This window comes from Gadus morhua, chromosome 1, assembly GCF_902167405.1.
Source record: "Gadus morhua chromosome 1, gadMor3.0, whole genome shotgun sequence".
Classification (NCBI taxonomy): Eukaryota; Metazoa; Chordata; class Actinopteri; order Gadiformes; family Gadidae; genus Gadus; species Gadus morhua.
Window position 1 is genome coordinate 19,697,999 of NC_044048.1, and position 13,476 is coordinate 19,711,474.

A 13,476-nucleotide genomic window follows, 5' to 3' on the forward strand; every position below is an offset into this window, starting at 1 on the left:
GTTTCTTAAATTGTCACCTCTTGAACGCGCCCCCTTTTCACTGAAACACGGAAGTGATGTCAAAGTTATTCTCAGCGCAAATCTTATCGCAGTTTCCACACTTCACACACACAACGTCCCGCCGTATTACATGACATTTGTTGATTTATCTATCAGCACAGGGCTCAAAACAGTAAACACCTCGCGTTATATTCCTCGTTGGATGCAACAGGGGGGTCGTGGAGCAGTCGCGGTGAAGGTGAGGGAGGGGCGCTTGCGGTATTCAAGGTTGCGTTCCGTGAACGGAGTGTCGGCGGCGGGCGATGGCCTGCACCCTGGAGAAGGTCCTGGGCGATGCTCGTACCCTGCTGGAGAGGCTGAAAGAGCACGACAACGCCGCGGAGGGCTTGATCGACCAGTCCGGAGCCCTCAGTCACAGGGTGCGAAGCATGCGAGAGGTGGGGCATGCCTTGCCCGACAAGGTAAGGGGATGTGTTTAATGTAGGTTTGTTTCATTGAATGTCCAATGTACAGTTGCTTGAATGATCGCGGTATGGGTGTGAAGGGAAGTTTCTGAGACATGTTTTAACCTTTCCACGATTGCAACTGGCTGAAAGTGGAGATTGCAAACAAATATACAGTTGGCCACCATTAAAGTGAAGTTTTGTGTCGAGATCAGCGATATAGCTCATGATAGTGGTATTGGGGTTTAGGAAAGTCTCCGAGACTGATGGTCTGTAGTTCCGATCCATCTCCTTTCCTTCACTTGCCCAACATTACAGAGGAAAACCCTTTTGTATGTGTAAACTTACCTAGCGATACAACTCTTTCTGATTCTGAAGGTAGCTCCAACACAGCCTGTGGTCGTTGATCAGAACCAGCCAAACCCCCATAGTTCTGTGGGGGTTCTGTCTAATACAGCCTCTAGCTAACCCCCCCCCACACACACACACACACACACACACACACACACACACACACACACACACACACACACACACACACACACACACAAACACAAACACACACACACACACACACACCTCACCCTCTCTCTCGTTCAACTTCTCCGCAGCCCATTGAGAACTCCGATCTACAAGAGCTGAGCAAGTACAAGCCCCACGTCCTCCTGACCCAGGAGAACACCCAGATCAAAGACCTCCAGCGGGAGAACAAAGGTACACTCCCCTCCTCGCTGTCCCAGTCCCAGCCTCGGTCACCAATGTCAGGCCGGCTTGCCCTGATTCTAAGTACCTCGACAGCCTCCACCGCGGGACAGGAACCTGGGCCTCTCTCCTTCGGCAAGCCTTAGCGCCCGCAGCTAAGCTAACGAGACTCACTTGTTCAGAATTCACCTGGACACCCCCCCCCCCAGCGCCCCTTCTCCTCCCCATCTCTCCAAAAAATCCCCCTCATACACACTTATTGTGTGTTTGTACTTAATGTACTCACATATTGTATGTTGTATGTTCTGGCACTTAATGTACGCTCATATTGTATGTCGTATGTCCTGGCACTTAATGTACGCTCATATTGTATGTTGTACGTTCTGGCACTTAATGTACGCTCATATTGTATGTTGTATGTCCTGGCACTTAATGTACACGCACATATTGTATGTCGTATGTCCTGGCACTTAATGTACGCTCATATTGTATGTCTTATGTCCTGGCACTTAATGTACACGCACATATTGTATATCGTATGTCCTGGCACTTAATGTACGCTCATATTGTATGTCGTATGTCCTGGCACTTAATGTACGCTCATATTGTATGTCGTATGTCCTGGCACTTAATGTACGCTCATATTGTACGTTCTGGCACTTAATGTACGCTCATATTGTGTGTTGTACATCCTGGCACTTAAACTTTTTCCTGTTTGTTTACTGATGGTGCCCCTTGGTGTTCACTGATCCGCCGTGCTCCACAGAGCTCTGGCTGTCCCTAGAGGAGCACCAGTACGCCCTGGAGCTCATCATGGCTCGCTACCGCAAGCAGATGCTGCAGATGATGATGGGCAAGAAGGAGCTGGACACCAAACCCGTGCTCATCCTGCATCAGGACCACGCCAAAGTACGCCAGGGTGACATTCCTGTTTGAGATCCACGGCCGTCTCGACGGATTGAAATGATAATGGCTTGTGGCTCAGGAGGTAGAGCGGGTCGGCTGGTATCCGGAAGGTTGCTAGTTCGATCCCCGGCTCCTCCTAGCCGAGTGTCGAGGTGTCCCTGAGCGAGACGCCTCACCCTGACTGCTCCTGACGAGCTGCCTGTCGCCTTGCATGGCTGACACCGCCGTCGGTGTGTGAATGTTTGTATGAATGGGTGAATGTTAGAGGATATTATTAAGAGCTTTGAGTGGCCACTAGTTAGAAAAGCGCTGAATAAAGACAGACGTATCTGCCGAAAGAGAGATAGATGCAGCTCGGTTATCCACGAGGGGAATGTTGTCGTAGTGCAGATAGAGCTAAGCTAGGTCTATACAGGTGGTGTGTTTGTTGACATTGTTTACTCCATTTAGACTCTGGTTGAATCCCTTCACTTGATTTAAGCCATTTAACGTTTCTTTACGTCTTAAACTATGTGGCTTTACTAATTCATATTTTCAACCTCATGTTTGCTCTACAGCACTCGCCGCACTTTCCGCAGGAAATGACTTTAATATTCAAAAGTATTATTTATATTTGTATGAGGAGACAAGATTCCACTTTGATTTCCTGAGGGGGGAAGACCAGACAAGACCAGAACGTGGCGGAGAGGGACTGTATTTAAAACATGTACAAATGAGGAGGGAGAAATGCAGGAAAGCGATCTCCAAGCCCCCGGGCCGTCTGGTCTGAGCTGCGGTGGTTTTGCCTTCAGGAGGTGCAGGGGCAGCTGGAGCGGATCTGTGAGATGGGCCAGGTGATGAGGCGGGCCGTGCAGGTGGATGATCAGCACTACTGCTCGGTGAGCCAGAGACTGGCCCAGCTGGAGGTAAGGAGGGAAACCCTGTCTCTCTCTCAACCGCATACATATTAGGGCTGGCATATTAGGGCTCAAACGATCTTTTTTTTTTTTTTATTACTTTTTTTGTTTCATGTTTTATAGAAGGGGTAGAACATTTGGATACATATCTGTATGTTATTATTTTAGATTGGAACATTTTCTTTTTGACCATTTTGTCTAATTTCTAAGACGGAATTTCAAAGTTTTCTGTTACAACGTGATTATGATTTTTCCTATAATCTAGCAGCCCTTATACATATGTTTGTGATCGGGTTAAGGTTCGACCTAGTCTGGCCACTCTCCATTGACAAACGTTCGCTCACTTGAAGGCGGGTGTCTGTTGGAGTTTAAAACTATTGGATCTGCCCAGTGCCACTCTGGATCTGCCATAACCAATCGCTAACGTTTGCTCGTGACGGTACTCATACAAACGTCTTCTGACTACAACTCAAACTAGCGCACAACCTCAACGTCATTGTTCTCAGCCACTCCCTCTGTTTGCTGATTGGACAGCCAAAAAATTGGCTGCAGAAAACCCGCGAATTAAACGCAAATCCAGACCTAGTACTAAAGTGAAATGAATATTGAACGGGAAGTACGTAGGCGGGCGGAGCCAGGCTAGGTTCAACGTGCATTAATCCCAGATCGGAAATTAGGGAAACAAATGGAGAAGGAATGCTTTGAAGGGACATCTATAATATCAACCGGATCGCTAGTTGATTGGTCGAACTTCCGGTAAAGTGAACTAGCTAAATTGAGCAATGTGTGCACTTGGCATAAGGTTGGAGTTGAATACTGAGCAGTGATTCAAGTGACCTCTATGCCACTCAGCCGTATGAAGGAAGCAGCATGCGTGTTTATTGTGTAGTTATTGAACCTGTGGCGTTCTCCATGCTGTCCAGATGGAGAACAAGGAGCTCCGGGACCTGATGGCGATCAGCCGGAGCTCTGTGAAGATCCAGAGAGAGCACAGCGACCCACCTGCTGCGGTAGCACCCCTAGACCCGCCCTCCGACGACGCAGAGGCCAATCAGTGAGCAGCACGGGCCAGCAGGGAGGAAGGGGATTGGTCCGTTCTGAACCCCTCACCAGTGTAAACCCCAGCGTTTCATCCCGGCCCTGGCCTTACCAGCGGTCCAACTGGAGGACGACTGTCACCCACTCACTTGGTGTATATTATCAACCTGTATGTATGTAGGGACTGTGTGAGAGTCCCAGGTCGGCCGGGGGTCCGAGTTGAGATCGAAGCTAGCGATTGACACCAGCGATGGGAAACATTGAGGATAAGACGTGTGGATCATCCTATATTTTTGTTTTTTGCCAAAGAGAAACATTGACTTCTTTGTAAAGGACAGTTTCTACCTCCGTTATGCCACAGTTATGCTCACGTGCACAGAGACGCGTACGTTGGGCCGTTTAGTGGACGTGGCGTCCTTGTAGTATCGTCCCCGTGTTGTAGAGAAAGCAGTGCTTCTTTTTTAAACACCAGCATTATCATCCGCCGCTGTCTCACTTCTCTGTTGATTTCACATGACTGGTAGGGTGACTGTAATGAATGTTTGTATGGAAATCTATATTGCGTCTTGTTGGATATATTTTGTTAAATGTAGGCTACAGTTTTGTACAAATGACATATGTTTCACATAAACGTCTTTCAATAATGTCTGTGTAACGTTTTTAGATACTTTTATTCAGATTAGGATGTGGGGGGTGTTCAAATGTTCCATTGATCAACATATTTTTGATTAATTTATGGAAGTGTCAACATTTTAAGTCTTTGTCAGATAAACAACAGACATCTGGACATTATGTAGTTGTATTCAATCAGCTCAGGTAATTGGTAATGAGGTCAACATTCTGTATGACTTCATGAAAATGTATACATTTGTGTTCAAATAAAGTTTCTATCAAAGGAGAAGTGGAAGTAGTGGTTTAATGTAAATTTCATCTACACCTACAAATGGGCATTTATAACATCTATCGCGAGATGGCGACATTGTGAAACTTAGTTTACCAATTCAAGTATCGCGAGAATATAGCCGGTGGCAAGTTCATTGAGCTACATTTGACATTAATTGTAGTCAGTCAAGCCATTGCAAATATGTCTGAGAAGGAGCTTGGAAAGAAATGGGACCGATGCCTCGCTGATGGTGCCGTGAAAATCGGTAAATGGTCCAGATTCTACTCACATGTTTTGCGGTATTGTTATTGATACATCTTTCATTTTAAAAGGCATGCCCGTCATTGACTTTAGCGAGGAGCTAAGTGGCTAGCTAAAGTCAACGAGTGCTCTGAGGTTTGGTCAAGGAAGGTTATTCAAATAAATCAATCAGATGATCAGCCCTGACCGGTCACCCGTTTGGTGAGCGTTTTTAGTATTTATCCCATTCATTACAGCCTCAACTCATTCAGAGTGACAGCTGGCTAGCTGGTTATAACCCAACAACATCAAGAGGCTATCAGAGAAATGAACTGGGAACCAATCCTCCAAATGCTAAACACTGCTATCATAGTCTCCTAAGATACAATACATAGTCTCATACAATACAATACATAGTCTCCTACAATACAATACATAGTCTCCTACGAAAAAATACATAGTCTCCTACGAAAAAATACATAGTCTCCTACCACACAGTCTCCTACAATACAATACATAGTCTCCTAAGATACAATACACAGTCTCCTACGACACATGGTCCCTACGATACAATACATAGTCTCATACGATACAATACATAGTCTCATACAATACAAGACATGGTCTTATACGATACATATCAATAGTCTCATACGAAACAATACATCGTCTCCTACAATACAATACATAGTCTCCTACAATTCATAGTCTCGTACAATATAGGAGACACACACCTGCATTACCTCCACAGCTGAATCATACTTTAATGTCCTTGTGCAGGACTCAGTTCCATTGTCTACAGAGTAACCGACTGTATTGTTATTGTATCACTGTGTTAGTGTGTTACTGTTCTCTACCCTTTGTCATTACAGAACAACATTCCACTGCAGTCGTGCATAGAACAAATTGAATTGTGGAATTATCTCACACTGAGATTTGTGAACGATACACATTGATCTGCTCTTTCAGGTGCTGGTCTGGGCTTAGGAATCGTGTTGTCGGTCGTGTTCTTCAAAAGTAAGTCTCAGTCGGGGCATGCCTGATCGTTCATTGAATGAAGCATGCAGGGAGTGTAGCACCTCGTAGCGGTGGGTATTGGCTCAGCTGTCACGGCACTGCTGATGAGAGATGGCATGTCATCAATAAACCATATACCACACACCACTAAACCATCATACATTTTTTATGCTTTATATTCAAGCATAACACAACTATTATATTTAGAGACAGTGGACGTCAATACAATAAATGTCATTCCATCCATTACAAAAATGTTTACCTTCATTGGTCTGTTACTTATGCAATTATTTGAACACTCCATGGTGCATATTCTCTGATCGCATTTATCTCAAAGGGACCAGGTTCTGGTTCTGGTCCCCCCACCAGTTGTGAGGCTGTTGACGTCAATTAAAAATATATCGCCATGGGTGGAATCCGATGACAAAGAAAAACCGCCGTGCATCATGGGATATAGTGCAGGAATAAGTGTATACAGGTGTACACCCACAAAGTGCCTTATGGATATTATTAGTAGTGGGAACCAGATTGTAGTACACTCACATTTCGGACTCCACGACAAAATGGGGACACCTAAGGTACCGCACTGTATAGGGCCCAGGTCGACCAATGGGAACACAGGTGCAGTGGGCCACTTGATTTAGTAATGACTTATCAGCCTCACACCCCCGTTGGTAAAACAAGAGCCCTATAAAACGCTGTGTTTGGATACGAGCACGGACAGGAACTAACAGTTGCTGAAATGTGTTTTTTCAGGACGCACATGGCCCATCTCATTTGGCTTGGGGACAGGACTTGGCATGGCAGCTTCCAACTGTCAGAACGACTTGAGATCACATTATGTGCTGCACGGAAGCGTGAAGGTCGGTCTCCCTGCTATTAAAAACGCCACCGAATTCTAATGCCACACTGGCCTCCCCTATCAGACCATTATGAAGGCTAATGCTTAGTATTATCAGGGCCGCGTCACTAATTCTGCTCTCTGATTTGTCTCCCCTCGGCAGGAGCAGTAGACCGGGGACATCGAAGGACAGATTTCATTCGTTTAGTTTTATTTAGAAATTGTTGTAATTGCAATGTTTTGTCTGGGATGTAAACCATTTGCACTGTTGTCCAGAAAGCGTTGCGACTCTCTTGTTTGACGAAACCTCCCCTCTCACCTGTTCACGTCTGCCCCGGACTCAGCCTGTATTTCTCTAATAAAACAGCCATGAAGACCAACGACCATCCTCTCGTCTGGTTTATTTGGAAGGCGGTCCTAAGAGTTAATGATGAAACACTCGCCTGGCTTTTCTTGTGTGTCAAGTGGAAGGTGGACTAATTGGTTGCTTTGTTTTAATGAACTCCATAATTAACGGGTTGCTGTTAATTATCGCTGTGTTCGACGTTCATTCCTGACTCATCGGTTCAACCTTTGTGTTTCAAAACCCTGTAGGAAAAAAAAAAGGCAAATCTAAAAACCAACCCACACAAATAGCAACACACACAAACACAAATCGTCACGTTCGATTCGGACAATCCGAGGAATGGTCCCCGGCTCCACCGAATGAGCAGCTTCCAAACGCCCGGCGTCTGTCCAACCCTTCAACGTCACGCCTCGATGTGTCACCCGCCAGTCGGTTCCAAAGGGGTCCCGCCGGTTGGCAGGAGGGATGGGGACGCGTCGCCCACGCCTCGAGGAATTAGCATTTCTTGGACGGGAATGTGCATGGGCATGCATTAACGGCTTGACACCTCCGAGCTCTCACACGTCTTGAGGGGGGAGGGATGGCTGGAGTGGACGCCATGGGGATTAAGGCGAGCGCCGCTCGGCCGTCGCCATAGCTCCCGGCACGACAACGTCGGACCCCTCTCTCCCGCATCGTCTCCGTTGTCATCGGCAGGGATTTGTCTCCTCGCTCAGCCCCTCACGGTGAAGCACTTTTTTTTTAGCTTGTTTAGAGAAGACAGAATCCCTGGAGATCTTTCAGACTTTGAGGAGCTGGTGAAATAAAGATCTGATGGGACCGCGGGCGCTTTGGGGGAGTTGAGGCGCGTTCTGAGCATATTTTGGGATGTTTCCCACTCCCTCCCTCTTTCCCATTCCATCTCCATAGTCTCCTAGTTATTCTCTCTCCTTTCATCTCCTCTCTTCCTCCCTTTCTATCCCTCTCTCTGTCTCCTTCTCCCTTCTCCATCTTTTCATCTCATCTCTCCCTCTCTCTTTCTCTTTCTCCATCACATCTCTCTCCCTCCCTCCTGTCCCTCTCTCTCCCTCTCTCAATCTCCCTCCCTCTCTCTCTCACACTTTTTTCCTCCCCCACACTCCTTCCCCTCCACCGTTCGGTCACGCTTAAACGGGAGCAGCCCACCTCATCGCTGGGCCCTCCCCCTGGGTGGCGGTCGTCGCGGTGACACGCCGGCGAGCTGAGAGCCCCCAGCGAGCGGCAGAGCGTCTCAGTGTCTCCGCGCCCGAGAGCAGGCAGAGCAGGCAGCGACACCGGCCAGCAGCATGGGGCCACGGAGCGCGCCGCGCGGGTGAGAGCTCCCCGACGCCTGGGGGCAAAGGAGGAAGAGGAAGAGGAGGAGGAGGAGGAGGAGGAGGAGGTGACAACAGAGCCTGAAGGTTTCTCACTCCCGGGAGAGAGAGAGAGAGAGAGAGAGAGAGAGAGAGACGACCGTGATCGTGAGTCATGGAGAGCAGAGCTGTTAACCCCGGAGAAGAGGAGGAGGAGGAGGAGGAGGAGGAGGAAGACGCTGGGACTTTTCGCTACAACAAGAACCCCGTGGCCTCTGTTTAGGAAGGACGCCCTGCGTGAGAGTGCCGACGCTGTATCTCTCTCGCTTTCTATTTGTCTCTCGCTTTCTCCTTCTCTCTGTCTGACTCCCTCTGTCTCCCTCTCTCTGTCTCCTTCTCTCTGTCTGACTCCCTCTGTCTCCCTCTCTCTGTCTCCTTCTCTCTGTCTGACTCCCTCTGTCTCCCTCTCTCTGTCTCCCTCTCTCTGTCTCCTTCTCTCTGTCTGACTCCCTCTGTCTCCCTCTCTCTCTCTCTGTCACCCTCTCTCTGTCTCTCTGTCCCCCTCTCTCTCTGTCTCCCTCTCTCTATCTCTGTCTCTCTCTCTGTCTCCCTCTCTCTGTCCCCCTCTCTCTCTCTCTCTCTCTCTCTCTGTCTCCCTCTCTCTATCTCTGTCTCTCTCTCTCTGTCTCTGTCTCCCTCTCTCTGTCTCCCTCTCTCTCTGTCTCCCTCTCTCTGTCTCCCTCCCTCTCTCTCTGTCCCCCTCTCTCTCTCTGTCTCCCTCCCTCTCTCTCTGTCCCCCTCTCTCTCTCTCTCTCTGTCCCCCTTTCAAAAGCAAAGTATTGTTGGGAAGTAGGACGCCCCCTGTGGAGCGCGACCCCCCCCAATCCCCCCGCCCATGCCCTAACTTTGTCACCTTTTGATCGCTGCGGCAACCGTCTCTCCTCATCCTCCTTTCCGGCTCGGCTCCGACGGCCCCCCGAGGCCAGGCATGGACCCCGGCGGCCCGTCGGAGAGCCAGAACGCCAGCTTCCCGCCCTCCGTCGCCGGCGGTGTGGCGGCGGGCGCTGGCGGCGGCGCGTGGGGCGTCACGGGCAGCGGCCCCTGGCTGCTGGCCTTCATGCTGGGCGCCATCATCCTCATGACGGCGTGCGGCAACGTGCTGCTCATCGCCCTGGTGCTGGCCCACCGCTCGCTGCGCTGCACCTCCAACTGCTTCCTGGTGTCGCTCTTCCTGTCCGACCTGATGGTGGCGCTGGTGGTGATGCCGCCCGCCATGCTCAACGTGCTGTGCGGCGGCTGGGTGCTGTGGCCCGCCTTCTGCCCCGTGTGGCTCTGCTTCGACGTCATGTGCTGCAGCGCCTCCATCCTGAACCTGTGCGTCATCAGCCTGGACCGCTACCTGCTCATCATCTCGCCGCTGCGCTACAAGCAGCGCATGACGCCGCCGCGCGCCCTGCTGCTGGTGGCCGCCGCCTGGGGGCTGGCCGCGCTCGCCTCCTTCCTGCCCATCGAGATGAGGTGGCACAGCCTGGGCCACGGGGGAGGGGGTGGGGGAGGAGGCGGAGGAGGTGGTGGTGGAGGACACCACCTGCCGACACACGGGGTGCTCGGCGGCGGCGAAGGGGGCAACGCCAGCCTGTCGTCGTACGGCTCCCCGGCGCCGTACCCGCCGCCCTACTTCCTGCTGGCGGGGGGCCCCGGGGCCCCGGCCTTCCAGTGCCGGCTGCAGGTCACGCTGCCGTTCGCGCTGGTGGCGTCGGTGCTCACCTTCTTCCTGCCGTCTGGCGCCATCTGCTTCACCTACTGCCGCATCCTGCTGGCCGCACGCCGGCAGGCCCGCCGCGTGGCCGCCCTCAGCCACCCCCCGCTGCCCCACCAGTACCTGGGGGCGCCGTCGCGCCCGCCGTCCCCGGGGCCCGCCGCCGGGGCCCCCAGGGGCCCGCCGCAGGAGGGGGACGACTACAGCCACCAGGAGCCCACCGCCTCCTGCAGCGCGCCGGTAAGAGAGACGTCACCGCCGCTAAGGGTGAGGTCACCGCCGCTGAGGGTGAGGTCACCGCCGCTGAGGGTGAGGTCACCTCCGCTAAGGGTGAGGTCACCGCCGCTAAGGGTGAGGTCACCGCCGCTAAGGGTGAGGTCACCACCGCTAAGGGTGACGTCACCGCTGCTAAGGGTGAGGTCACCGCCGCTAAGGGTGAGTTCACCGACGCTAAGGGTGACGTCACCGCCACTAAGGGTGAGGTCACCGCCGCTAAGGTTGAGGTCACCGCCGCTATGGGTGAGGTAAAGACCGCTAAGGGTGAGGTCACCGCCGCTAAGGGTGAGGTTACCACCGCTAAGGGTGAGGTAAAGACCGCTAAGGGTGAGGTCACCACCGCTAAGGGTGAGGTCACCGCCGATAAGGGTGAGGTCACCGCATCTAAGGGTGAGGTCATCGCCGCTAAGGGTGAGGTAAAGACCGCTAAGGGTGAGGTCACCGCCGCTAAGGGTGAGGTCACCGCCGCTAAGGGTGAGGTCACCGCCGCTAAGGGTGAGGTAAAGACCGCTTAGGGTTAGGTAAAGACCGCTAAGGGTGAGGTCACCACCGCTAAGGGTGAGGTCACAACCGCTGAGGGGGACTTCACAACTGCTATGGGTGACGTTGAGACCGCTAAGGGCGACATCGCCCTGCTAAGGGAGACATCACAACCGCTACGGGTGAGGTAAAGACCGCTAAGGGGGACGTCACAACCGCTGAGGGGGACGTCGCGACTGCTAAGGGGGACGTCACAGCCGCTAAGGGGGACTTCACAACCTCTAAGGGTGACGTCGCAATCGCTAAGGGTGACGTCGCAACCGATAAGGGTGAAGTCACAACCGCTAAGGGGGACAATACAATCGCTACGGGTGACGTCGCAACCGCTAAGGGGGACGTCCCAACCGCTAAGAGGATGAGGGCGGGAATTAGGGACGCTAGGACCCTCCAAGGAGAAGATAACCCGCGGGATAGGACGGGGGTAACGGGGGACTAAAAGTAGGCTAAGCCTGATTAGTCTGAGGTGAATGAATGGGAAGCAGTCAATCATATTTATAGTCTTTTCTATGGGCTTTTGTGTTGTTTTGTTTCCTTTTTAGGGACAGGAGAGTGAAGAAAGACGTGGGGAGGGGGGGGGGGGTTCATGGCATGTAGCACAGAGCTGCAGGTTGGGATGTCGAGAACTGCGAGGTGGTGCTGCTTAATTTCTCCGTCTGTATGTTCCGGCGCGTTCTGCCACTTCAAACGCTTCTGACAGTTCGCCGTCTCAACGTCGCATTATGAAATGAATTCAAATCCCCTTGCGGAGGTTTCCATTGAAATGCAGGGGAGGGAAAAGGTTTGACGGTTCCATGGGAAGAGGGAGCGAGTGGCTGACCGTAAGTGACGCACAGTTCCTCGTTTTAAAGTAATCACCTTATTTGTCGCACGTCTTGTCTTGACAAATCGTAAACAAAGAGAATCGGCTGGAGATAATGTGTGTGTGTGTGTGTGTGTGTGTGTGTGTGTGTGTGTGTGTGTGTGTGTGTGTGTGTGTGTGTGTGTGTGTGTGTGTGTGTGTGTGTGTGGGGGGGGGGGGGGGGGTCTTTCAATCAAAAGCACAGAATTTCAGGCACACACACTTGTGCACACACAGGCTTTTGAATAAATTATAAGCACACTGGAGTGTGTCGGTTAATTAAGGGGGTTGAGGGTTGAGATAAGAAACAAATGAGAGAAAGTAATTAAAAGCTTAATCGAGAAGCCCTCATTAAAACGACAGCCTTTGTAGATATTAGCGGTTCGGAACAACATCTCAACGTTGTCACTCGAACCTGATACTCTGTCTGGGGGGGGGGGGGGTTAAGAGAAAATGGCTTCTTAGGCTTTGAGTAAAAATAACAAGCGCGAGATAAGTAAGGAGAACCAAAAGGTAAAGAGATGGAGGTTAATCTGAGAATAGCGGTGGTTGGTCGTTGTTGACCTGAGGTGTTAGACAGGATGTGTGTTGTGAGACAGGATGTGGGGTGTGAGACAGGATGTGGGGTGTGAGGCAGGGTGTGTGTTGTGAGACAGGATGTGGGGTGTGAGACAGGATGTGGGGTGTGAGGCAGGTCGTGGGCGGGGTGTGAGACAGGATGTACGTGTGAGACAGGATGTGGGGTATGAGATGTGACGTGGGGTGTGAGACAGGACGTGGGTGGGATGTGAGAGAGGACGTGGGTGTGAGACAGGACGTGGGGTGTGAGGCAGAACTTAGGTGTGAGGCAGGACATAGGGCGGGAGACAGGACGTGGACGGGCTGTGAGACAACACCTGGGGTGTGAGACAGGACGTGGGGTGTGAGACTCCAGGTCCTGTCTCACACCCCAGTTCCTGTCTCACACCCCAGGTCCTGTCTCACATCCCACGTCCTGTAGGTGTGAGACAGGATGTGGGGTGTGAGACAGCACATGAGACAAGACGTGAGGTGTGAGACAGGACCTGGGGTGTGAGACAGGGCCTGGGGTGTGAGACAGGACCTGGGGTGTGAGACAGGGCCTGGGGTGTGAGACAGAACCTGGGGTGTGACCCGTGTGTCTCTCACCAGAACACGAGGTGCCGCAGAAGGCCACTTTGGTCTTTCAAAATGAATCCACCACTTTTACCTCATGAGGGGAATGTGACATTTAGAGGAATTAAAAAGGACCGGCTGTACTTTTTGCGCTGTGCGTTGTATCAGTAGTTATTTAAAATAGATATGATATTTATAGCATGACTTGTTCGTTATTCTGTTCTTTGTTTGAGCACGGAAAAAAATATATTTTGTGTTGAGGAAATGTTACTCATAGGTTTTGACGTTTATCTTACTGCACGAGATA

General features: G+C 51.2%; 3 protein-coding genes across 3 annotated transcripts in view; all 3 read left to right on the forward strand.

Annotated features, from left to right (window-relative positions):
• The first annotated feature begins 34 nt into the window (after positions 1 to 34).
• Positions 35 to 4,886, forward strand: sike1 (suppressor of IKBKE 1). Its single transcript, XM_030361044.1, has 5 exons — positions 35 to 461; positions 1,055 to 1,157; positions 1,912 to 2,054; positions 2,843 to 2,956; positions 3,871 to 4,886. Exons 1-5 carry the CDS (start codon positions 303 to 305, stop codon positions 4,003 to 4,005), a joined length of 654 nt encoding a protein of 217 aa, XP_030216904.1. The 5' UTR covers positions 35 to 302; the 3' UTR covers positions 4,006 to 4,886.
• A 108-nt stretch (positions 4,887 to 4,994) lies between these two features.
• micos10 (mitochondrial contact site and cristae organizing system subunit 10) lies at positions 4,995 to 7,349 on the forward strand. Its single transcript, XM_030367372.1, has 4 exons — positions 4,995 to 5,133; positions 6,078 to 6,125; positions 6,882 to 6,988; positions 7,130 to 7,349. The coding sequence occupies exons 1-4, from the start codon at positions 5,070 to 5,072 to the stop codon at positions 7,136 to 7,138; spliced, it is 228 nt and encodes a 75-aa protein (XP_030223232.1). The 5' UTR covers positions 4,995 to 5,069; the 3' UTR covers positions 7,139 to 7,349.
• Positions 7,350 to 9,517: 2,168 nt separating this feature from the next.
• htr6 (5-hydroxytryptamine (serotonin) receptor 6) overlaps positions 9,518 to 13,476 on the forward strand; it is an 8,327-nt gene continuing 4,368 nt past the window's right edge. Inside the window, exon 1 of the mRNA XM_030361182.1 lies at positions 9,518 to 10,621. Within this exon, the coding sequence (XP_030217042.1) occupies positions 9,611 to 10,621 (1,011 nt within the window). The 5' untranslated portion in view covers positions 9,518 to 9,610. The remainder of the gene's footprint in view (positions 10,622 to 13,476) is intronic.

Bases quoted from the DNA above. Each gene is read 5' to 3' on its own strand.
- sike1 (XM_030361044.1), top strand. From the start codon at position 303: ATGGCCTGCACCCTGGAGAAGGTCCTGGGCGATGCTCGTACCCTGCTG. The intron at 462-1,054 runs GTAAGGGGATGT...ACTTCTCCGCAG, and splicing joins GGCATGCCTTGCCCGACAAG to CCCATTGAGAACTCCGATCT. The intron at 2,957-3,870 runs GTAAGGAGGGAA...CATGCTGTCCAG, and splicing joins AGAGACTGGCCCAGCTGGAG to ATGGAGAACAAGGAGCTCCG.
- micos10 (XM_030367372.1), top strand. From the start codon at position 5,070: ATGTCTGAGAAGGAGCTTGGAAAGAAATGGGACCGATGCCTCGCTGAT. The intron at 5,134-6,077 runs GTAAATGGTCCA...CTGCTCTTTCAG, and splicing joins TGATGGTGCCGTGAAAATCG to GTGCTGGTCTGGGCTTAGGA. The intron at 6,126-6,881 runs GTAAGTCTCAGT...GTGTTTTTTCAG, and splicing joins GTCGGTCGTGTTCTTCAAAA to GACGCACATGGCCCATCTCA.